At 33.5% G+C, this 24,968-nt stretch overlaps 1 protein-coding gene across 4 annotated transcripts in view; it reads right to left on the bottom strand.

Moving 5' to 3' along the window:
• The window catches only part of R3HDM1 (R3H domain containing 1), a gene marked incomplete at both ends in the record, with an annotated part of 102,375 nt that extends 77,654 nt beyond the window's left edge, over positions 1 to 24,721 (bottom strand). For 2 of the 4 annotated variants that reach the window (XM_084244936.1, XM_084244937.1), the window contains 5 exons: positions 4,835 to 4,913; positions 5,953 to 6,067; positions 11,159 to 11,248; positions 11,716 to 11,757; positions 22,797 to 22,967. In XM_084244936.1, coding sequence (XP_084101062.1) covers positions 4,835 to 4,913; positions 5,953 to 6,067; positions 11,159 to 11,248; positions 11,716 to 11,757; positions 22,797 to 22,967 — 497 coding nt within the window. Of the gene's footprint in view, positions 1 to 4,834; positions 4,914 to 5,952; positions 6,068 to 11,158; positions 11,249 to 11,715; positions 11,758 to 22,796; positions 22,968 to 24,586 lie in introns of those variants that run through there. The other 2 variants (XM_084244938.1, XM_084244939.1) reach the window with 2 other exon arrangements.
• Positions 24,722 to 24,968: the final 247 nt, after the last annotated feature.

The raw sequence follows: 24,968 nt of genomic DNA, 5'->3' as shown, positions 1-24,968 counted from the left end.
ACCTGCTTAGTTTACTGAACTTTTAGTTACTAAAATATAGAGGTTGTTAGAAAAATTAGCAGGCAACATTCTAAGCTCTTTTTGCCATATAAGCTTCTTTATTTAGGATTCAGTAGTACCATAGCATCTATGAAATCCACTATATTCTTGAGATTTACACTTCCTTCCTTTGTATTCACTATAAATTAGTGCAAGTGTTCACATTTTTAAATATGTAATCAAGGTTAGATATTTTGGTAATTAAGTAAAAAAAAAAATCCTTTATAGAAGCAATACATATAGGACTCAAATGAGGAGATCCACAAGTTACTTTTCCTAAGGCATAAAGTTTAGAAAGTGAACCAAAACCATTTAAAAATAGGCACACTCTTTAAAACTGCTATCATACAATCTTTTTAAATAAACCAATGCATGCCATTTATTATTAAATAAATACAAAAAAGTGGTCAGAAAACTATTACCTGCAGTTAAAATGAAGGGGCAACAATTAGAGTTATCAGTGCTCTAGTTAGTGTACCAGAAATAACTTTAGAGAAAGTATGCAGCTGGTGTATCAGTGGCAAATAAAAAAGCAGAAAACAATAATGCTTCCATTTGACCATCCCCTTCCAATGTTCTATATAATCGTTGGTCAAATTTCTGCATCAGATAAGAAATACAATGATTTAAACACTGCTTTCAAAAAAAGTCATTTAGAAATTATTTCAAATACAGAACAATTACATGATGTTTCCTTTAGAACAAATTACTTCTAAAATTTCCATTCTTAGGATTAATCCATGGGGTTGCTTTCTTCCTGTATTATTATAGAACTACACAGAGAATTTATACAAAATGGGTTAAAAAATCAACACAAAAATGGTATAAATTCACGTCTGAGTTTTCTCTCTTTCAAAAACACCTTCAAGCTTCTAGGTTCTACTTCTGTAACGATATGTGTAGTGTCTGGAAATATTGCAACAAAAATTCCTGAAAATTTATTATTTAACATTGAAGTTGAATATTTGCTGGACTAAGATAAACATTCAATAATCAAGAAAAAACTTGAAATGAAAGGTTGAATAAATTTTATTTTTTAAAATAAAAAATTCTTAGTATCACAAAGAATAAATATGCTCAGCATTATCTGGACTAATTCTGTAACCAATATTCACTCTTAAAAGTGTTAGCAGAAATTTGCCATACTTAATTACTAATTCTATTTTGTGTATATCTGTCAATTAATTGTATGCTTCACTGAGAGAATACTGAACTGATAATTAAGCAATTATTATTTCCTCGCAAAATTTAACATTAGTTTCAACTTTCTAATCCACACTGGCATTAGTAATAACTTATATATTAGTAATTACATGAATTAGTACCCATATATTTATTCAAATGAAAACACATCCAGGAATAAAATACTGATACATGGCAAAACATGGAGGAACCTTGAAAATAAGCTAAGTTAATGAAGCAAGTCACAAAAGACTACACGTATCCATTTCATATGAGACCACTCATTTAATTTCATTCATATGAGATGTCCAAAACATGGAAATCCGTAGAGACATAAAACAGATCAGGGTTTAAGGCATAGTGGAGTAATAACTAAATGGAATGTAGTTTCTTCCTTGCCAGTGAAAAAATTCTAATATTACATGCAGAGATGGTTGTACTTATCTGTGAGTATACTAAAAGTCATTAAATTGTACTCTTTGAAATGCAGATGCAAGTAACTTAACCCTTTGCATTTATAGAGGAAAACAGAAAACTGCAAAACAGAAAAATAATTTTCAATGCTAAAAATAGATTCCTAATCTTTGTACTCACTGATATCTCTCTTATAGCTTCAGAGAAAGGAAAAGTTATTCCTGTCTAGGATATCATATTGTTTTACTCAAACTAGCTGTCTATTTTCTACCTCTTCTTTATTGCTTGGCTCACCTTCCCCAAATGAAATGACTTGTTAAAAACAACAACTCCTCAGTTTCTCAAGTGAATAAGCCGTTGTTGTTACTTGTGTTTTCATCTTTCTCTGTTATTTTATCTTCCTTGAAACTGTATCCCCTTGACGGACTTCAAAGGCAATGTGCTCATGATTCTTCTGTCATCTGTAGGATACAATCTCTTCCTTTTCATCTACCATTCATATACTGTCTCCATGGAATTTTGTCCTTGACATTTATTTTACATCTGTGGGCAAACCCAGTCATAGCAAACTTCATAGCCATTGATGACTCCTGAATATTATAACTGCAGTTGGGTTCATTTATTTGAAAATCAGTCTTAATTGTAGAAAGTCCTCATCTCCTGGCTCTACATTAGGTATCTCAAACTATACTTATTTAGAACAGAACATGTCCCATTCCATTTGGGCTGATCTACTGTTTATTATTTTCTCTGTTAATATCACTGGCTGTCAGTCTAGCCAGAAACTTAGTAGTAATTAAGTTCTATTCTATCACACCATTACCTTTCCATATTCAAATGATCACCAAGTCCTGCAATGGTACTTCTTAAATATCTTTCAAATATTTCTTTTCTCTCTATTCTTTTCTATTTCTCTTGTTTACACTCCTTGCTTATGGTCTTAGCCCTTCATTGCCAAAGTAAGCTTTCTAAAAGGCAAATCTGATTCTGGCATACTCTGTTGATTTTTTTTTTTTAATTACTCCTCAACTTAGCATGCCATATTCAGTACTTCTCAAATGGTAAATGACTGGCATTTTAAGTAAAGCTATTTTTCATTGTTCATTGCTATCTTACAGATCTTTATAACATTCCTGACTTTCCAGTCATTTCTCACACTGACTGGGACTCACCAAGCTATAGTGATGGTATTATCCCATTTTGAACACAATTGGATATGATCTGTATTCGTATCTCATTCCATCACTTTCTAGAATTACTTCCCACATACTTTCCTGCCTGAATCAGGGTGTAAAATCTTGTCTCTCTATGGAGATACCACATCCTCTCTCATACTACTGTGCCTTGGCACTGTTTCTATTCAAATGCCTTTCCCATGTTTCCATATATGGACAGCTTCTATTTATAGGACTCTGAATTCAAGATTCGGCTCAAGGATTATCTCTTAATTAAAGACTTCCTACACCTGGGCCTCCCTGGAGGCGCAAGGGGTTAAGTACCACACTATGAAGCAATCTACCCCTCTGCAGCGGGGTTCGATCCCCGGCTGGCCAGGAAGCAATCCACATGGTACAGCAGACCTCTCCTGTCTTGCCTGCTGCTCTCCTCAGCAGTGTACTTCGGCCAATCTGCCTGTTCTGTTCCCCACTCTGTCTCTGGTGAATCTTCTCACCCCTCGCATTTCTGGCCTGTACCCCATCTCTTGTATGCATAAATAAATAAAATCTTAAAAAAAAAAAAGACTTACTATACCCTTCCAAAGAAAGATTAGGGCCCTTCTCTTGTGTTTTCATAGCATCTTGAAAAGTCTTTTTTATAATATTTATGTTATGTATTATGTGTTTTTTTCTAGTAGAGATGGTAGCTATTTTAGGGTCAGATATTATAACTTACTCATCTTTATAGCTACAAAGTTTAACATAAAGCTTGGCACATGATAGATGCTCAATATATGTCTGGTCCATGAACTTATAATTCATCATTCTATTAGGACCACTGAGGAACAAATTCGAACTGAAAAAACCAAAAACGAAAGTCAAGCAAAGTTAACTATCTTCTTTACTCCATATGTATATTCCTTTAGTCCCTATTACAAGAACTCAACTTTTCATTTTCATTTTAGTGGTTCTCCTTTTGGGTTTATATTAAATGTCAAATAGAAAAGCAATATGGTATTAAGTATAATGTATTCTGAATGAAAATAGAGGTTATCTTGAAGTATATCATAAGAGTCAGTGAAGGTCTAGATGTTCATGTTTTTTTTTCCATGTGCACATAGCCAAAATACTGTTTTATTCTTATTTCAGTGTATTTTAAATAACTACTACTCTGGGAAGCTAATATCTAGAGGGGATTTTCCCCTTGGAGTTGTTTACCCCATGAAGTGTTGGTCAGATTGTTTTGATGTAAATTTTTTGTGGGGACAAAGCTTCAAAGGGGTTGGTCGATGCCTACCAAAAGTTAAAACTGGGCCTCCCTGGTGGCGCAAGGGGTTAAGCACTGCACTATGAAGCAATCCACAGCCTCTGCAGTGCTCCTCTCAGCAGTGTATTTCAGTCAGTCTGCCTGTTCTGTTCTCCACTTTGTCTCTGGTGGATCCTTTCACGCCCCCACCCCGCATCTCTGACCTGTACCCCAGCTCTTATATGCAAAAATAAATAAATCTTTAAAAAATAAAAGTTAAAAATCTATTTATCTAGTACCTGGCAAAATGAAGGATTTCACAAATATTTAAAGTAGTGACTCATATACGAACCTCAAAAAAAAATACCTTTGGCTTGAAGGTTTATAAATTGAACAAGAAGGAACAAAAATTTTGCATTTAATTAAGTTCAAAATTCATAAATGAATATACTATTTTCCTATTTGGTTGTGAACATTATTGGAACTATACATTTTTCCTTCTTTTTCATGATTAATGATTACTCCTCTATCTCAATTAAGGGTCAAAATATCTTGGTAATTCTTATTTCCCAAAATTCCTAGAATAGGAACTATTTTTATATAATGGTGACATGCATAATGCGAAAAGATATTTATACATGTGCATAGAGTAGACCAACAACATCTTAGCCCTAAAAAACTAAAATGTTTCTGGTGTACTTCAAATATTGCAATCTTATAACTCAGTAATGAAAACATGTATAGCAAAATTATGGTACTCTAGAAGAAATGTAAACCTTATAAATTTAGTTTTTACCTGGGATTGTTTTTTAATGTATTTACTAAAAATTCATGTAGATCTATGCCAGTTGAATCAGTGTATTCTTGACTGGAATCTAAAAAAACAACAACACAAAAACCCAGTATAAAGTTGTTTGAAAACAAATCCCTTTAACTTTTATACATGATGCATATCTTAAATAAAACGAGATGCCCCACAATGGAAAAAAAAAGTGACAAAGTAGGAAAAGGGAATTCTGATGACCTCAATCACAATTTTTCCACTCCCAAATAATGAGCATGGCATGGGTTATATAAATGCATGTACGTGCAGATACTAAAAAAATTTCTCGTACACATGCCAGTTTAATTTACTCAGAATTCTGTAAAGATTTTATATATCTATATGTTCATTACAACCCTCATGTTAAAAAATGCCTGTTTAAGCATATATTCATATTTACAATCCTCATGTTCAGAAACACCTCCATAAGAATTACAAGTTAGTTAAGACTATGAACGGAGGCAATAATTTGGAGATAGACAGGAATTTTACTTCTGAAAAAATATTTATTTAGGTAAGTTTGAAGTCTTATCTCCAAAGGCTTGCTTTCAAAATATTTTTTAACATATTCATGTTTATTTCTTTAATGTAAAATTTTTATGTTGTTTATACTTTTATACTGATCAACAGAACTTAAGCTTATTGACTTTCATTGCTAGATGACTATGAAGTCCCTAAAATTTTATTAAGAAAGATAAACATTCTTGGTTTCCAAGAATATTCTTACTGGATACCGAATATTTTGGCCACACCTCTGTGTATCATAAGGAATTGAAGATTAATAACATTTTGAATGGAATCAGAATTCAAATTACAGTGATTCCATTATTTCAACATGAGGGACAGAATAAGTGATGAAGAGAGTTATCTTCCTCAGTGACTCTGGCATGTGTTGGTGGTTTTTTGGCTGAAACATCTCACTGATGTTCAGAACTGTGTTACCCATTTTGTCCAGATGAGCCAATAATAATCATTCCTCCAGTCTATTCTACATCACTTTTAAGATAGATATATTATATATAATTACTTGAGGAGAAAAGGATAAGATTGATAGTGAAATTAAAATTTTGTTTAAAAAAGTAAGTGCAAACCTCTTGATAGCATTTTTCGGGGCAACTTATCACTGGCTTTTTCTTTTTCTGCTTCATCTTTTGAGGGCTTCTCCTCTTTTTCAAATGATTGTGTTAACTGGACTTGAATTTTCTCCTGTTGGAAGAAAAAAATCAGCTATTAAATGAAAATACAAAGCAATTCATTTCAATACTACACACATTTATAACTTTTGAGAAACACAAAACTGTAAGTCAGAAAAAAGACAGATTTCTATTTCATCCAATTGCATTACTAAAACTAGACTAAAACTGATATATTTTTATCACTTATCAAAGCTTTAATAGAAAATGTTAAAATTAATGTTTTTGAGTTGAACATACAAATTGAAACATATCTTCAATTATTTTAGAGGCAATAAATAGAGTCTACAGTAGTTTAAATGAACCTAACTGTAAAACCCCTGCAGGATCAGAACCAAGATTTTCTTGATCTTTTTGGATGCCGTGGCCAAGCAAATGCATAATTATCAGTAGTCATAATGATAGGAACCTATGAGTGTCAAGTCAATACTTAATAAAAAAATGCTTTAATATCTATTTAACCACTATAATCCATTGATAGATAATCAATGGATAGTTGAAATCCACTGACATTCCTTCAATCTCTTGCCAAGTAAATATAAAATTTTCCAAAAAGTACACCTTCCCAAAACATAATTCATATAACATTATTTCTTATTTGAGATTTATATATCACTGTTCCTACTTCAGTTATCACAAAGTTCCTTTAAAAGTTTCAAGTAAAATATGTTATATTTAATTTTAAAGTTCCCATATTCTGTAAAACAGAAAAGGAAAACTAATTTCACTTTTCATTTTAAAAATAGTCTCACTACAAGCAACTTCAGAAAGCAAAGGAATTATTGGAAATTTACTCATATAGCCTAAAAAAGTAAAAATCATGTAGCTATATTCAGACAAAGATATAAAGAGTGGCAGAATAACTAGCACATCATTTCTACTAAAGATGTAGCCTATTTGTAGACTAATTGATACTGTTGTTATTTAGTGACAAAAACCAGCAACAGGACAATTAGCTTCTCTGGGTGATAGCTGGTGATGGTAGTAGGTGCATTAGTCTGTTTCAAAGGAAATATAAATTTCAGGATTCCTAAACTTGCAGCCATCAGGATTTCTACTAAACCCCCCGCCCCTTTTTTCAAAGTATTATTTGGCAGAATTTCAGATCAAATATATATTTTTCTACAGGATTGTGATTATTATTTTCATCTTCTTTCAATTCTCCTTCCAGTCCACCTCAGTTCAAATTTATGTTCAAAATATAGAGCAAAAGCTACCCATTGTCAATTTTCACTAAAATGAAGAACATGTGCTTTATGCCCAGTCTTGCTTACCAAACTAAAGTATTGACATTAATAAAGTTTATACATTCATCAACCAGTAGTTAATTTTTCTTTTTTTTTTTAAGATTTATTTATTTATGTATACAAGAACTGGGGTACAGGCCAGAGGTGTGGGGGGTGAGAGGATTCACCAGAGACAGAGTGGGGAACAGAACAAGCAGATTGACCGAAACAAACTGCCGAGGGGAGCAGCGGGTGAGTCAGGAGAGGTCTGCTGTGCCATGTGGCCAGCTCCCTGGCCGGGGATCGAACTCGCACTGCAGTGGCTACAGACAGCTTCATTGGCTGCATCTTAACCCCTTGCGCCACCAGGGAGGCCCAGTAGTTACTTTTTTCTCCTTGTAACTTGCTTCCTAATCAACTTTCTTCATAACCATAAAATACATATTTAATATGGTGGCATTACCTAATGAGGGAATCCAAATATCACATCCATTAAAAAAAAAAAAAAACAAAAAACAAATAAAAAGAACCCCAGAACTGTATTTCAGAAATAGAGTATTTAAAAGTTTTTCCAGCTTATACTTTCTATTCTTATTACTCAAAGATAATCTATGTACTCAAGATTGGATGAAAAGATTTCAATTTAGACCTCTACTAAAAGGCACTTCCAATGACCTTAAGATTTCATTTCTAAATTGTCCCTTCAAAGACATTTATTTTAATCATACATATGAAGCTATTTTAATAAGATAAACTGTAGTATAAAATCAGTAGGTTCAAAATATCGAGGGCCTTGTTTTTAGTAACAAATGAGACATATTTTAAGTGCTGCTTTATATTCTGACTATAAATAATTATAATGACAGCAACACCTCCATAGGCAGCTGTAATTCCTTTACTTTTCACTCTGTCATTGACAAGTTATTGAGGACACTTCCCTCTCATAAGACACAAGTGATATCTTGCTTTTAATTGCCTTTCAACCTTCTCAATAATGAATTTATTCCAGATTAATTTTGAACTAAGCATTATTGGTTAGAAAGTACTTCTATCAACAAAGATTAGACATTAGCACATTTCATGAAATGTAATTTATTTTCCAATTTTCATTCAGGTAAAATTTAGTTAACTCAAAGCTTGGAAGAAAAAAGCCCATACATTTCTAAAAGAGAGGGTAATAATTGGTTATTATCCAAAAAGAAAAAAAAATATTGCCCAAGATAAATTGAGAAAGAATGTATAAAGTAGAATAACTAAATTCTAGCATCGCTACCTTATCCATTACTCATATAATGCAGTTTTTTGAACTGTAAATACAAAAATTATCTGATCAATAACATATATTAAGGTATAACATATACTTGGCATTTTTTACTCATGTAACTTTTCACTATATGAATTTATGCAATACTCTAAGAATTTTCCCAGATAAACTGAAATGTCCTGAATAAAGTCAAAGATAATGTTGCAGTTTCTCTTTAAAAGCATATACTTTTTATTTATTTATTTTTTTAAGGATTTATTTATTTATGCATGCAAGAACTGAGGTACTGGCCGGAGGTGCGGAGGGTGAGAGGATTCACCAGAGACAGAATGGGGAACAGAATAGGCAGACTGACTGAAACACACTGCTGAGGGGAGCAGTGGGCAAGACAGGAGAGGTCTGCTGTGCCATGCATGTAGCTCCCTGGCCGGCAGGGGATTGAACTTGTGCTGCAGAGGCTGTGGATAGCTTCACAGTGCTGTTCTTAACCCCTTGCGCCATCAGGGAGGCTCCCCCAAAAAGCATATACTGTTTAAAAAATAAACAAAACAGAGGCTAAAAGTTCTGAGGGACCAACCCCCCCCCCCCAAAGTGAATACATATATCTCATTGTCTGTGACATTTTTGGGACTCATTGTTTTTATTACCAACTGTCAGTAAACAAAGGTATACATTTTTTGCCATGTTATGCAAAACCTTACACAATTTGATATTAATCAGACTTTCATTCCTATACTTTTATTGATATTTTATTAATAGTATTACATCCTTTATAAATTTCACATTCCAGCTGATATGGCTTCTTTTCAGGACATGTATTTATATTCCTAGCTTTACCTGTTTGCTTACTCTGGATAACTTTCCACCATAAATTCCATTTCTAAGATCATTGTAAATAAAATCCTCTATTAATGAACATTTAAGAGAGTCTAATATTTTGCTACCACAAACAAGCTGCTGTCTTGTGTTTTTGTGCAAAAAAATTGGAAATATACACATATATACTCATATTGGGGGAAAGTATGCCCTTTTCTAGGTTAACAGTTTTATGACTGCCTGATCTTTCTAATTTTGTTAGTTTCACTGGCCTAAGTATTTCGTGGAGCTATGATGATATAACACTTCAGTCAACACACATCAATTTAAAGCAAATTACACAGCCTGCTGTTCAACCTTGAATAGGTATATTCTTTAACTTAAAAAAGAACATTTAAAAATTGTTATTTCAAAAACCCACTTCGCTGAATCTATTTTAGCTTATTGTAATGCTTCAGTCTTATCTCCAAGCCAAAGGTTAACAGTTGAAAATGTTCTCCAGACAATAGGTCTTAGTAAAATACTTTGACTGTGATTCTATTTTTACTAGAAAATGTTATCTTATAACTAAAAATATATCTATTTTATAGAACAAATACACAAAGGTATCTTGTACATGTAGTTAAATTTTACATGAAAATAAGAAATAAATTTTGACCTTATGTTCCTGACACTTGGATAATTTTCAAAGGAAACAGATTTTAAAGTATTTTTTCTTGAGAACAAATTATTCACTTTAGAAACCTCCATTTCCTTGCATTTGGAAACACAGAAGGATAGTAAACAACAGAGCATATTCTAAATATGTGACAACTATGTTTAGTATCTATAGTAGGCTTTTGAAGGTATGATCTTTGACATTATGAGAAAACGTTAATTTTTGCTTGAATTAACAAATGTACAATTGGTATTTACTGCATGTGCAAGGGAGACAGGGAGGGGGAAAGGGGTACAACCAGTTATGGCTTCTATTTTTCTTTTTTCAATCGTGGCTTCTTAGATAGCCACAGTTGGCTCAATTCTTTGGAAACTAATTGTTAGTTTACAAGGAAATTTTAGGTTGTTCTTAAAAAGTAGAACAACTTATAGCTAAAGTTACCAAGCTGAGAAATATTGGTAGAGGGTTCAAAAATACTTATGTATAATGTCTAAATGAAACAGAAGACAAAGTAGCTGAGATTAACAAGAAAAATAGTAAATAGCACTATGAAGACCACAAATGGCAATCTGAACCATTTGTTGAATCTCAGTTGTTGTGTATTTTACAAGCATAGAATACGAAGTATCAGACATTTTAGGTAACTATTAGAACCTAGCAAACACGAAATTCGATTCACCATGCACTTAGATTGAGTACAGTAATATATCAGCCCAAGTCTTGAGTATTTTCCTTTTCACAGCAGTGCTTGACAAATTTCTAAAATTCAAAATCAAAGGGGCAAATTTCATTACATTTACATCCACTGGAAGTACTTAACATTTTATAAATTTTCAATAAGTTATAACTTCTTCAAAGCCTCATTCCCAGTTAATGATGTGATCACTAAGTTTTCCCAGAGAGAAACCATTGCACTAAACCTTGGGTTGAAGTAACAAGGTTTTCCCAACTTTTCATGTGTATTGTGTGTGATACTATCAAATTAGTTTAACCGAGTACAAAGAAAATAAACACATAATAACACATGCACATAAAATGTCTACTTAATTTGATGAAAAAAATATGTCCAGACAGCAGGTCATTCCACCATGGCTTTAAATAACAATATTTTTGTTTTGCCTTTTTTTTTTTTTTTTTTACCTGGTTCTCCTGTGTTATCTCTGTTGTAGGGGGTGGTGGAGATTCTTCACACACTGCAAGGCTCCGAACTAGCTTTAACTTTGAGCTTGACTAAAGAAAAGTATTTAAAATTAGCACTACATTTCACAAATGTAGGGCATATCCAAGAGTTTCCTGGGATTTCTTTAGTTTCTTTATAAATAATCTCTGCTACACATAAAGTAGGTGAAATGTAAAAGTTAAGTAGTTCATTAAACAGCACTAAAACCTTTTGTAAAGAGGAAAAGCAAATAATGCAGTTTTGAAAATTATAGTGACAGCAAGAATGGGAATAATTCCAACTTCAAAACACAAAAATGGTGAGAAAAGTTTTCTCTATAGATAAAGATCCACTAAAGATATAAAAGCAATGCACAAAAGCGACTAGGCAAGACAAAAATCTCAAATTAAACAAAATAAGCTTTCTGCCCCAAACAAAGTATGACAAAACTAAACTGAAAGCAGCCATATGTGAAAACAAGGATTCATCAAGCATGGAGGAAGGCCCTTGGCATGCCAGCACAAAATATTTACAATACCTTAGACCTTTTTCCTGTCTGTCCAAATGACTGCAATGGCCGCTGAATATACAACAAGAAAGATTTATATTACATTTCATACTGAAACAGAAAGTTTGCTTCTTATCACAATCCTACATCACAGAGAAACCAACTACACAAAATAGGGTAAATGAAGAAATCAAAGTTGGTTTCAAGTGAAAAATATTGATTCTTCCCATAAACAAACTTGGAGAAAACGCTAATAAAAGTCTTTTGTGGGTTGCATTTTAAGTGAGCAAAAGGCCGCAATTTCTGTGTTAATTGAGCTAAATGAAACTTAAAAAGTTCTTAGAGAGTAACAAAACAAAATATGTCCTTCAGAATTTTCTAACATATTACACTTCAGTCAAGGTAAGGGGTAATAAACTTCAGGGATTTTAAGTAGTTGTACTGAGAGAAATTCCAAACTCACTAAGGGTAATGTTTCAAATTAACATTGTGTCAGAGTAGAACCAACCATCTACTGATCCTTTTTAGCACTGTATGAAGTACTCCACCAGCTTATCAGCTGACGAAATTCTATTGCCTGGTCCAGTGCGGTAATGAAACAGACATGAAGATACAAGAGTTCCAGTATGCATATTCAGCATGACTGTCAGATCACCAATCATGTGACTGGGAAACATGTTAGGGCAGCTAGCTCTAGTTTATGATACCAGCAGCTGGTCTTGGAAACTTACTGAAGTGCCTGCTAACCACAGCAAAATAGGTTTTGAAAACACTTTGCTTCCTTCCACCTTCTTCCAATCTCTTTCTCTAACCCCAACCACAAACAGTACAAGGTCCAGGTATCAGTTATAATGCCAGTTTGGTACCAAACAAAATGTTCTTAATAGCCTGATTAGTGAGATTCACATACAGAAAGTAGTCACCATTTCATTCTAACATGCAGAAAGGCTTTCCTTGTAGAACCAACAGAAATGAGACTCTATAGCATCAGTTGTGTCCTGTCCCCCAAATTTTCCCCAACATTACATGTATGGGATTTTGACCCCGGATTACCCTTACCATAAATCAGCAGTAACAAGAGAAAAACCAAAGAAAAATGGTTTTCTGTTTACTTTAGAGAAGGAAATTGTTAGAGTGAAAAGGATGTCCCAAAGCTATTTCCATATAGGCTTTGTGGACTCCACCCCCACCCCAGGTCAAAGCCAAAGACACTGGGAACTCCAAATCCCATCACCACCAAAGGGAAGGTGGCTGGGACCTGAGGGTGGGGTTAAGCAGCCAGGTGGATAGAAAAGGCAGACACGTGGGCTTTGGAGGACCCCATTTTGGGCTCTCCACCAGCTCGCAGCGTCCGGCCAGCTCTGAGAGTGACTTTGGGTTTCCAGGTCGTCGGATCGGGTAGAACGCATTAAAGACTTTATTTCCCTATTTTCTCCCTGAGTTGTACATTTTCCTTATTTCCTTTCCTCTTGTAAATAAACCTTTTATTAACCTTTTTGTGTGTGTCTGTAGTAGAGTATTCATAAGTCCCTTTAAAGTGCGCGGGTGAGGACCCACAGCCAGGAACCCGTTTAATATCGGGGTTGCTCTATAACACAATGACACATACAAGCATGCATATGCACATGGCAGCACTGCCTGAGAGCTTCTATCTTCTGGGTCTATTTACATTCCTTAATGTTTAAGAAGATTTCTAACTTTCTGTAACTGACATTAAAAATAGAAGGAAGAAATGTGATACAACATAAAGGACTTACAGGAAAAAGGTGGGAGAAAATCAATAGATGAATACTAGCAAATTGCACATGACTAAAGGAGTTGTAAGGCAACAGAAGGAAAAGAATTTGCGATTTAGTCTCGTCCTCTGCTTTAATTCCTCACAATTCTAAGTATCAGGATACAAAATTTTCCATTAAGATATTTTAAAATAAAGGAGATGATTAACTGGCAAATATAGCTGTATTCACATGCAGAAGAGTTGGGTTTAAAATTCTGGTTTTACTTCTCATTAGCAGGTGACCTTGATTTCAGTTTACTTTCATCTGTATAAAAGTTTATACTATTTTGTACGATTCTCAAGTTTCTTGACTAGGTTCAATTAAAGGGTAAATAAAAAAAAAAATGGGTTCCTCAGATGGATTACATCTGCCCAAAGAATGAAGAGTAAGTTCATATTATTAAATGATTTTGACAAGAAGTTCTCAACAGTAGCCCTCTCAACATTTTGAACTGGACAAGCAGCATTTTGGGGTTCTCATAAAAAAGGTTGGGGGCAAATTATATGATCAAAAATCAGGCAGAAGATCTGAATAGACACTTCTCCAAAAAGACCTACAAATGGCTAACAGGGATGGGGAAAGGTCTCTTCTTATTAAGGAAATGTAAATCAAAACAATGAGGTATTACTTCACATCAGTGAAAGTGGCTATTATCCAAAAGACAAGAAAAAAACAATTGTGTGCAGACAATAGGTGAGAAGAGAATCCTTTCACACTGTAAACTGTACCAATGAAAACTGATAGTCACTAAGAAAAACAGTAGTTTCCTTAAAAAATTAAAAATAGAAATGCCATATAATTTGATTATCCCACTTCTGGGTACCTACCCGAAGATTACAAAAACACTAATTTGAAGAGATACATGCACCCCCCATGTTCATCAAAACTTTACTTAAATAACAGCCAGGAGCTAGAAACAACCTAACAAGTCCATTTACAAATGATGGGATAAAGAAGTTTGGTATACATGCACTCAGCCACTAAAAAAAAAAAAAAAAAAAAAGAGATGAAATCCTTCTATTTGCAAACATGGACGGACCAAAAAGGCATAATGTTCAGTGGAGGAACTCAGAAAGACAAATGCTGAATTTCACTCATACATGGAATGGAAAGAAACATAACAAACAAATGAAGCAAATAAGAAAAATGAACTTTTAGACTCTTAAGACCAAATCAGTAGTTACAAATAGGGATGGGGTAAGGGACTGTAGGTAAACTTGGTAAAAGGGGTAAACTGTATGGTAAAGGATGGAATTAGAGTTTTTAGTGGTGAGCATAATGCACTCTACACAGATATTAATATATAATAATGCACATCTAATACTGAATGCTATAAACCCATGTTAATTCAACATTAATTTAAAAAATGGTTTTTAAAAACTAAGTACTATATAAATATAATAGGTTATTACAGATCAGGAATCTAGCATGTCAGAAGACATTTGCTACTTTTGCTCAATAGACATGAGATGTAACTTAAAAAAATCTATAAAATGGGGATATTGTATGCTGTCCATAATAACTAAAATTTTTATAGACTTACACATGCGTTAAGTCTTGGTTTTAGTTCATAAGGAACTTTCTAAGAAGATGAAGAAAGAGTAAAAAGAAAAGGCACAGAGAGGTAACATTACTGCAATGTGACTTCATGTTCTAAGTTTCTGTTTTATACCTGACACTGTCCTAGGCACTGGAGCTAAAAGATGAAGACAGTTCCTGAATTCAAAAGCCTCTCAGTCCAGGATCAGATATTAAATACTTAAACAGAATCCAAGAACTTTGGAGTCTTAGTTCACTGCACTTTTATATCACACCTATAAAAAAAGACATTGTTGTGAATCAAACATTATTTGTAGAAATAATTGCAAAGATAGTCTCTCAACATTCCCAGCCAAGTTAGTTGACCTTAAGATACAAAGATAATTCAGCTGGGTCTGATTCAATCAGTTGAGCCCTTTAAAGTTGAGAGTTTTCTTCTATTGGGAGCAGGAAAAAACGCCAGACTCAAAGGGTGAGAAGGACCTGATAAACCCCTGATGGTCTTCAAGATAGAGGGACCTTGGGAGAAGGAATGCAGGAAGTTTCTAAGAGTAAAGTGTGGCTCTAAGCTGACAGTGAGCCAGGAAATAAGGACCTTAAACCCAGGTGCAAGGAACAGAATTCTGCCAGCAAATGAATGAGCCTGGAAGCAAATTCTTCACCAGTCTTTACGTAAAGGCCAAATCTGGAAAACACCTTTGATTTTGGCCTTGTAAAGCTAAAGAGAGAAATCAACTGAACCTACTCTAACTTCTACAAAACTGAGTTAATAACTGGGTTGTGTTTTAAGCCTTTAAGTCTGTGGCAATATGTTATGTGGCAACAAAACCAATACAGTATTATAAAAGCAAACTATTAAGTGCTAAAGTGGTATTCTTCAATAAAAATCACTTATTACTTCATTTCAAACAGCAAAGGATAGAAAACAGAAGATAACATAAATCGGAAACACACAAGTACACATAATAAAGCAGAGGAACCAAGTTGTTCAGCAGTGAACAGTCTTTGTTTTATATTTTTGGTATCAATATTTCAGCCATATTTGACTTTAAGCAGGAACATAACTATTTTAAAACTTAAAATCAATTTAACTGATTTAAAACTTTAAATCAATTAAAGGCAGTTTTGGCTTTAAGTAGGAACATAACTTTTAAAACTTGAATTTTGTTATTTAAAACATGCTTTTCACATTTCCCCACCATAATTGTTACTGTGAAAAAATACACATGAAAGTTACCATCTTAATCACTGTTAAGTGAACAATTCAATAACATTACACATAAAGCGGTGTAACCATCACCATCCCTATCCCCACAACTGTAACTCTCGTCATCTTGTAAAACTAAAACTCTGTGTTCATGAAACAGTAACTCCCCATTCTGCCCCCATCCTCTTCACCTAACCCCTTCACCCAAACCCTGGCAGCCACCATTTTACGGTGTATGATTTTTAAATACTCTAAAAATACCTCTAATAAGTGGAGTGATATAGTATAGTCTTTTTGTGTTTCACACTTCACACAGCATAATGACCTCACACATGTAGCATACTGCAGAATTTCTTCCCATTCTACTGCTGAATAACCTTTTATTGAATATATACAGCACATTTTGCCAAGTTTTTCATGAATCAATGGATGCATCTGAATTTATTCTACATTTTGGCGACTATGAATATTGCGGCTATGAACATAATAGGTGGACAAATATCTCTTCAAGATCCTATTTCCAACTTTTTGGGTAAATACCCATAAGTGGTACTGCTGGGTAATGAGGTAATTCTGTTTTTAATCCTTTGAGGAACCACCATACTGCTTTCCACAGTGGCTGTATAAGATTTTGATTTCCTACCAAGAGTACACAGTGTTCCAATTTCTCCTGTGTAATGTCATGTTTAGAAAGAATCATTGCCAATCCAAAGTTGTAAAGCTTTGTTTCTGTTTTCTTCTAAGAGTTTTATATTTTAGTTCTTATATGGTTAGGTCTTTGATCCATTTTGTGTTAATTTTGGTAAATGGTGGTTGGTAAGGGTCTAAACTCCAATATTTTGCATTTTCCAGTATTCTCAGCACCATTTGTTGAAATAAGAGTTTATATGCACTTGGCACCCTTGTCAAAAATCATCTTACTATGTATGTAAGGGTTTATTTCTGGTTTTTCTACATTATTCTGTGTGTCTTATCTTTATATCGGGACCACATAAAGCTGTACTCTAGTACAGTAGCCTCAGATTAAGTTTTGATATTGAGAAATATTAGTTCTCCAGTTTTACTCTTTTTTAAGATTGTTTTGCCTATTCTGGGTGCCCTAAAACTCCCAATGAATTTCAGAACGGGCTTTTCTATTTCTGAAAAACATGCCATCTGGATTTTGACAGGCATTGCATTGACTCTGTAGATTATTTTGGGTAGTATTGACATTTTAACAACATTAAGTGTTCCAATAATGAACATAGGGTGTGTTTTCATTCAGCTATGTCATCCTCAATTTCTTTTACAATGTTTATTGTCGTTTTCATTGTACAAGTCTTTCACCTCCCAGATAAAGGTATTTCCTAAGCATTTTAGTATCTTTTTGATGTGACTGTAAATTCAACTGATTTTTGTGTGTTGACTTTAAGTTCTGCTATTTTACCTTTTTTAGCAAAATGCAATCATTCTGACATTTTTTGATGGAATTCTCAGCATTTTCTAAATTAAAGGTCACATCATCTGTAAATGAGATAACTTATTTCTTCCTTTCTAATTAGGATGTCTTTTAAAATTTTCTTGCCTAACTGCTTGGGTAGAATTTCCAATACTGTGTTAACAGTGTGAAAGCAGGCATCCTGGGCTTGGTTTATATCTTAAAGGAAATGCTTCCAGTCTTTCACCATTGAGTGTGATATTCAATGTGGGTTTTTAATGATATGTGGCTATTATCTAATAGTTTCCCATTCTTTTTACCATAAAAAATGTTTTTACCATAAAAGGGCACTGAGTTGTGTGAAATGCTTTTTCTGCAACAAGTGATCTGATCAAGTGAATCACCTCCCCTTAATTTCTCTTATTATGATATACCAAATTGACTGATTTTCATCCTTTGGATCATGTTTGCATTCCAGGAATAAACTGCGCTTGATCAAGCTGCATAGTTGTTTTATTTGTTTTGCTCATATATTTTTTTTTTTGAGGACTTTTGCATCAGTGTTTCAAAAGAATATTGACTTGTAGTTTTCTTATAGTGTGTTTGTCTGGCTTTGGTACTAGGGCAATGGTACCACATAGAATGAAATGGGAGTTCTTTATTTAATATTTTGGAAAAATTTGAGAAAGACTGGTAATTACTTCTTTAAAAGTTTGGTACAATTCTCCTTTGAAGCGACCAGATTCAGGGCTTTTTTTTTTTTATTGAGAAATTTTTGATTACTGTTTCTATTTCCTTACTACTTACAAGTACACTTATATTTTTAATTTCTTTTTTAGGAATTTGTCCATTTAATCTAGATTATTCAATTTGTTGGTACACAATCTTTCATAGTACTCTCTTATCTTTTGTAGAATTGGTAAGTAATATCCCCACTTTCATTAATTTTAGTGATTTGAATATTCCTTTTTTTTGTTTAAATCTATCTAGCTAAAGGTTTGTCAAACTTGCTGATCCTCAAAGAACCAACTTTGGTTTCACTGAATTTCCTAACAGAATTTTGTTGTCACAGTGAAAAGTTAGTAGTCCGTATAAGAGACTGTTACTATTCTAGGAAGAGGTACATTAAATAAGAATTCGAATGTTTGGGGCAAAGTATGCAATCTATAATAAAACATTGTTTGATACTGTAGTTACTAGACAGGAATTAACCAGTAACTAGGCACAGAATATTAAACACCTTTAATAGAATTTCAGTCTGAAACTGATAATACATTATCAGAGCTAATAAGTACTTGCTTGGAGAAATATTGAGGTTCAATAATAAATAGTTGAGTAATATTACAATGAATCTATCTAGACTGCTTTCTAATTTATTGTGTAGATCAATTTTAAGGTTAAAGAAAAATAACCACAGCTGATGATTTTAGTACTTTTATCCAATGTTTTAAACAAAACTTCTTTATATGTTTTATTAATAAGGAATTTGACATCCATTAACCTCACTGTTGAAAAAAAGCAATGGATTGTTTTTTGCCCCTTCCTTGCTTGATGTGCCCTCCCATCCCTATTTGAAGAAATATAGTGGAATTAACTTGGGGAATACAAGATGTGAGGGTGTCATCTGATTACAGAAACTGAGTATATTACTAAACATCCACTTCAACTTATTGTGTGTATGGAAAAAAACACATGTGCAATACATACACATGTATATGTATCAAAAACTGTTCATGCTCTTCAGTACATAAGGTTAGTTATTAACAAAAACCAGTTGTCTTATTTATTCCACAAGAACATTATCAATACAATTTGAAGTGCTATCCTGTCCAACAGTTGTGCTGAATAGTGTGTGGTAGCTGGAAAGTTACCATGCAAAAACACTTTGCATAATTATTCATGACTATAAAAAATTTGGAGTAAATCCATGACAATTATATGAGAAGGTAAATAACTTCGTGACATCAATGCCCACAAATTACTTGAATTATTGGTAACATATTTTAAAGAAATTCTTAAGAAAATAATCCTAAAATTTCTGTAAAAGATTATAGTTCAAAACAAAACTTTGATTAAAAAATACAACTAACATTTAAAGAGTAAAGTCAGTCACACAAGCAGTATTATTTATAAAGTAAATGGTCAAGGAGCTCTATGAGATGATTTCTGCTTGGAACCATCAAACATGTAATGTCTAATGTCTGCTGATCTCTCTCTAGTCTGCTAAAATTATTTTTTATGGAAATGGTATCCATTTCTTCATTGTATTAAAAAAGCTGTCACATCCCTTCACTTAAAAATGACCTCTTCTAAATAAAATACTAAGGGGATGGTCAGGAAATTAAGACTTGGTAATGGATGAAAGAGGTACGGTTCTTTAGGAAAACATTTCTATTTCCTAAGTCACTTTAAATATTACTCTGCTAAAGCAAGATGACAGACGTTAGTTATATTCATAGTAGCAGACTTTCAGAATGGTAGAGAGGAAAATAGAGACTATGTTGGTATATTAAACATTCTTAACAAAAAACCTACATTAAGTAGCACATACATGTAAATCTGAGTAAAAATAACAGTTGCTATTTAAAATGAAACCTGTAGGTAGTATCGAAGTGGTACCAAAGAAAGCTGAAGTATTTAGTGGCATGCTAGAAAAAAGGTATTTAATAATAGGTAACTTCATATTAAGTTAAAAAATAACTTTATATAAATAAACCTGATTTTTAAACAATATACTCTATTCCTTGTTCATACTCAAAAGCAATTTGTTTAATATTATATTATGTGAAAACACAGGAAAAAACTTTATTAGTTTATCTATTTATACTACTGAAATCTCTTCTGTTTTTCTGACTATAAATTCCTTGCCAGACATTTTACATGGACCTCAAAAAGCTCTATGCAGTCTAAATATTCCCACTTAGAGTAAGTTCTTAATAAGCATTTGAATAAAAAATGAATATAGTATTCAATGGAATTAAGATGAGTTCTCATATTCTCTTTGTTCTTCCTCCTCCTTAGCCTTTAGAGTCACCACACTATATGGAATATGTTAGACATCATGTCCATTTTTGCTTATGACAGTATTTCCTTGACACAGAGTAGGTTTTCAATAACTGTTTTGATAATTATGTAATTTTCCTGTGGAACCATGCCATAATCAATAGTGGTCATCAGAATTTTCTTCTGTTTATTGCCAAGGGCAATACCATCGATGTGGAAGGAAATGCAATGTCCCAGATTAATCACTTATTGACAAATATGACTCACAACAGTAAATGTTAGGTATAGATAAGAAACTAAAAGGAAACTGCTTACTATTTCATCAAGAATGCAATGAAATTTTAGCAGATTTTCCCTCTGATTCAATCAGGATACCTGGAGGCTGACACCACTGAATGTATTGATTATAGGCATGGCAATTTTTTTTTTGTCTTAAAAAGTGGCATTTTTAAAAACGACTATGAGAAAATGCTGTTCCTCTCAATTTCTTAATCATCACTTATTTTTTTTAATTAATTTTTTTTTATAGAGGCATGTTTTATTTATTAATTTATTTGTTCGTTTTGTTTATACATGCACTGGGTACAGTCAGAAGCGCGGGAGGGTGAGAGAATTCACCAGAGCTAGAGCGGGGAGCAGAGCAGGCAGAAGGACCGAAGTACACTGCTGAGGGGAGCAGCAGGAGGCAGGAGAGATCTGTGCGCCATGTGGGACCCTCCTCTGGTGGCCGGGGAGCAGCCGGGGATCGAACCGGTGCCGCAAGGCCGCGGGCAGCTTCACAACCCAGCGCTCAACTGCTGCGCCACTGGGGAGGCCCCACTTGATTATTCTTAATCAGTGGAGCCTAAATTTTTTTTTCTTTCTTATCGTTATATAGGAGTAGCTATCATTTTCTCACACATTTTGGGCACATAATAGGGAATAAAGTTTTTGATCAAATGAAGGAATAAAAATAACATTTAAAGGAGAATTCTTTATTAAAAACAATAAAGGTATAACTCTAGGCATGTATCCCTCAAGGTAATTAGGTTATAGAGAGAATGACAGAATTTTTTCTTCAAAAACAGAATTCTTTATTCATAGGGCAAAACTAAAACAAGTATAAAAAACTATGTTTTAAGATAACTTTCTGTGTGCTACATTAAAGGTCTTTCCTACTGAGAGGTGGGGTCTAATTACCCTTCCTTAGAAGTGGGTTGGTTTTACTGAATTATACCATGAAAGAAGACAGTGGAAATGATATTCTGGGACTTCTGAGTGAAGAGAACTTGCAATTTTGCATGTTTCTTTAAACATTCTGTATGGTACCCCCCGAGTCATCAAATAAAAAGACTATCAGCTCCGGCCGGGCCCACCATGCTGGAGTGGCTATGGGTAGTGCTCTCAGTTCAGGCTGAGCTTACATTCCAGTGATTTCCACCAAGGTGCCAGTTAAGTCAGAGAAACAATTTTGGGCCTTCTAGGCCAGCTTGTCATTCAGCACAGAACCTCTTTTGATACTCTGTAGAACAGAAAATACACTCAGCCAAGCCCTTGGTCCTTTTCTTGACTCACAAATCAAGATGTTTTAAAATTGTTAGCCTTTTGTTTTACAATAATTTATTACACAGTAACAGGTAACTGTAATACCTGGGGATGAACACTAGCACCACTTGAAATAATTTTTAACTATCTTGAATTTATTAACCAATTTATCAATTTCCATCTATGCCTAGAATTAAAAAGCCTTCTTGGTGGTAATTATTTCTAAATCATCATATATGTATAGTATCAAAAGCTTCAATTGACTTTTTTCCTCAAATAACTTCTCAGTTATGGTTGACTGACTTACCTCTAGGGCTATTTTTGCAAATAGAACTCTATCTAATATCTCTATTCTTCTTCTCTAAGAGCATCTGGAATTCTCAAAACAATGTAAGAGGCTGAGTGGAACAAAAAAATAGAAAGCAAACTGAAGATTTATATTGGCCACATAGAAATAAAAATAATTATGACACAAACAAGTCAAAAGCTAGACTCAACAAGTCATTCAGCTCAGAATCCAGCTGGTAAGTATGACCCAAAGGGTCAACTTACCCTGTTAGTATTCTGAAAGTGAGATCTGTATTAAGGATATACTTATATATGGAATATTTAGTATTTGTAGTCAGAGAAAAAATCCTTTTACCTGCAAATCAATATTATTGTCAATACAACGTTCATTCTTCTCTGCCAAAATCTTCCCATAGTTTTCTGATTTGATAAGATTTTCAACTCTGGTTGTATCTTTCACTTCTGTGTCCAAATCCTTCATTGTTTCAGTTTCATTTTTTGCAGTAACAGTATCAGACATCCTCATTAGCAAAGGTTATTTTAGAATTCTACAAGGAAGTTGAAGCCTAAGTAATTAAAAAAAGAAATTCAGTTTGAGATATTTCTTACATTTAGTTACTACATAATACTTTTATGTTCCAGAAATGTAGTGTATATGTACATACATATGTATGTACACACACACACACACACACACACACAGCAGAATTCCTGCTTTCAAACAGTATACAGTTTAATGGCTGACATGTTTAAATGAAAAGAAAATCATAATACAGTGACATAAGAGCTATAGTAAGGCAAGGTGATTTTGATGCATGTATTACTTTGGGCAATGAAGAAATGAATCGTCATCAGTCAAGATGGAAGGTAATGGTCGCAGAGTTATATATACATAGATATTAGATTTATTTTTCTCTATAGAGGTATTACCAATATCATCCTGTGTGAAAAATATTTTCCTATAGCTTTCATCTGGATTCCTAAAATTCTAAATTTCCCTGGAATTCTGAAAGGAAATAATTTGGGGGGAAAAGAAAAGCAGTATTTTGTATAGAACACAATCTTGACTCTGCATTGTCTGTTCAGCATTATGAATCAAGTATTGAAAACTCTCCTGATTTATGTGATTTCGTGCCAAATGACAGGTATTACCAGATGCTCTAGTATATGGACTGCATAGGAAATCAAATATATAATACATTCAATATATTTCATATTTTAGTGAGTTTAAGAAAATACTGGGAACTTTACACAGGATATTAAATAAAAATGTTTCAGAGACATTAGGGCATGTGAGAAATGTGTGCTTATTTTTTTTTCACTAGCTGTATTGAGATAGAGTTGTCATGGGCTAATGTGTAAATTTAAGATGTATAATGTGAAGAGCTGAAACATTTATATATTGCTAAAAGATTATTAAGACTAGTTAACAAGGTGAAGCAGACCTCTCCTGTCTCACCTGCTGCTCCCCTCAGCAGTGTATTTCAGTCAGTCTGCCTGTTCTGTCCCCACTCTGTCTCTGTTGAATCCTCTCACCCTCCCGTATATCTGGTCTGTACCCTGGTTCTTTTATAAATAAAAAAATCTTTAAAAAAAAAGACTAGTTAACATATCCACCACCTCACATAATTCTACTTTTTTGGTGGTGAGAAGAACAATTTATTTCAAAATGCACAAAGAAATTAAGCCAAATTCATGGCTATATAGATAGACATAGATGAAAACAAGTATGATAAAATGTTAATGACAGAATCTAGGGATAATTATATGGCTTTTCACTGTAAAACTCAACTTTTCTATAATACTGAAAATTTCATAATAAAATATCAAGGAGGAAAAATAAGTAGAACCTGTCTTGTCTACACTGATCTAGAAAAGTGAAGAGTTCTTTCCTTGAAATCCATAAATACATTTGAAAAGTTAAAAAGAATTCAAAGAAATAGATTCTGAACTCATAGGTAGACTATCTTGCATAAAAAACATGTCTTTCTTAACTATATTCTATACCAAAGTTAATTGATTTATTCTCAAAACAATAAGGTTACCAAGGAGGGAACTCCTTAAAATTCTTTGCCTGTTGATTTTTATATTTAACATTTTGAAACAAAAAGGGACACGTTTGTCTCAAGTGACAAGAAAGATTACCTGATATGTTCTATGGATTTGGGATTGTGGTGTCCCACAAAAATAAAATAAAATAATCCAAGGTTCTTTTTCACAGTTGTCAGCCAGGATGTTAATTGTATTGAACCATTTGGAATCTGGCAGGAGGAGTCCCATGTCCTTGTCACCACTGTAGATTCCTGGACTGAAATGGACTGTCTTGGAACAAATATATCATACCTTTCAGAGGCCTAAAATCAGAACAAAATAAAACATTTTAACACAACAGCCAAGGAAAATGGAAAAAGACAGTAATTCAGAAATTAAAAATATTATTGTTGGGGGTCTCCCTAGTGGTGCAAGGGGTTAAGCGTCAGCACACTGAAACAATCCACAGCTACTGTTATAGGACAGGGAGAGGGGT

This window comes from Talpa europaea, assembly GCF_964194135.1.
Source record: "Talpa europaea genome assembly, chromosome: 1".
Lineage (NCBI taxonomy): Eukaryota > Metazoa > Chordata > Mammalia > Eulipotyphla > Talpidae > Talpa > Talpa europaea.
This window is presented reverse-complemented; position numbering and strand designations above follow the sequence as displayed.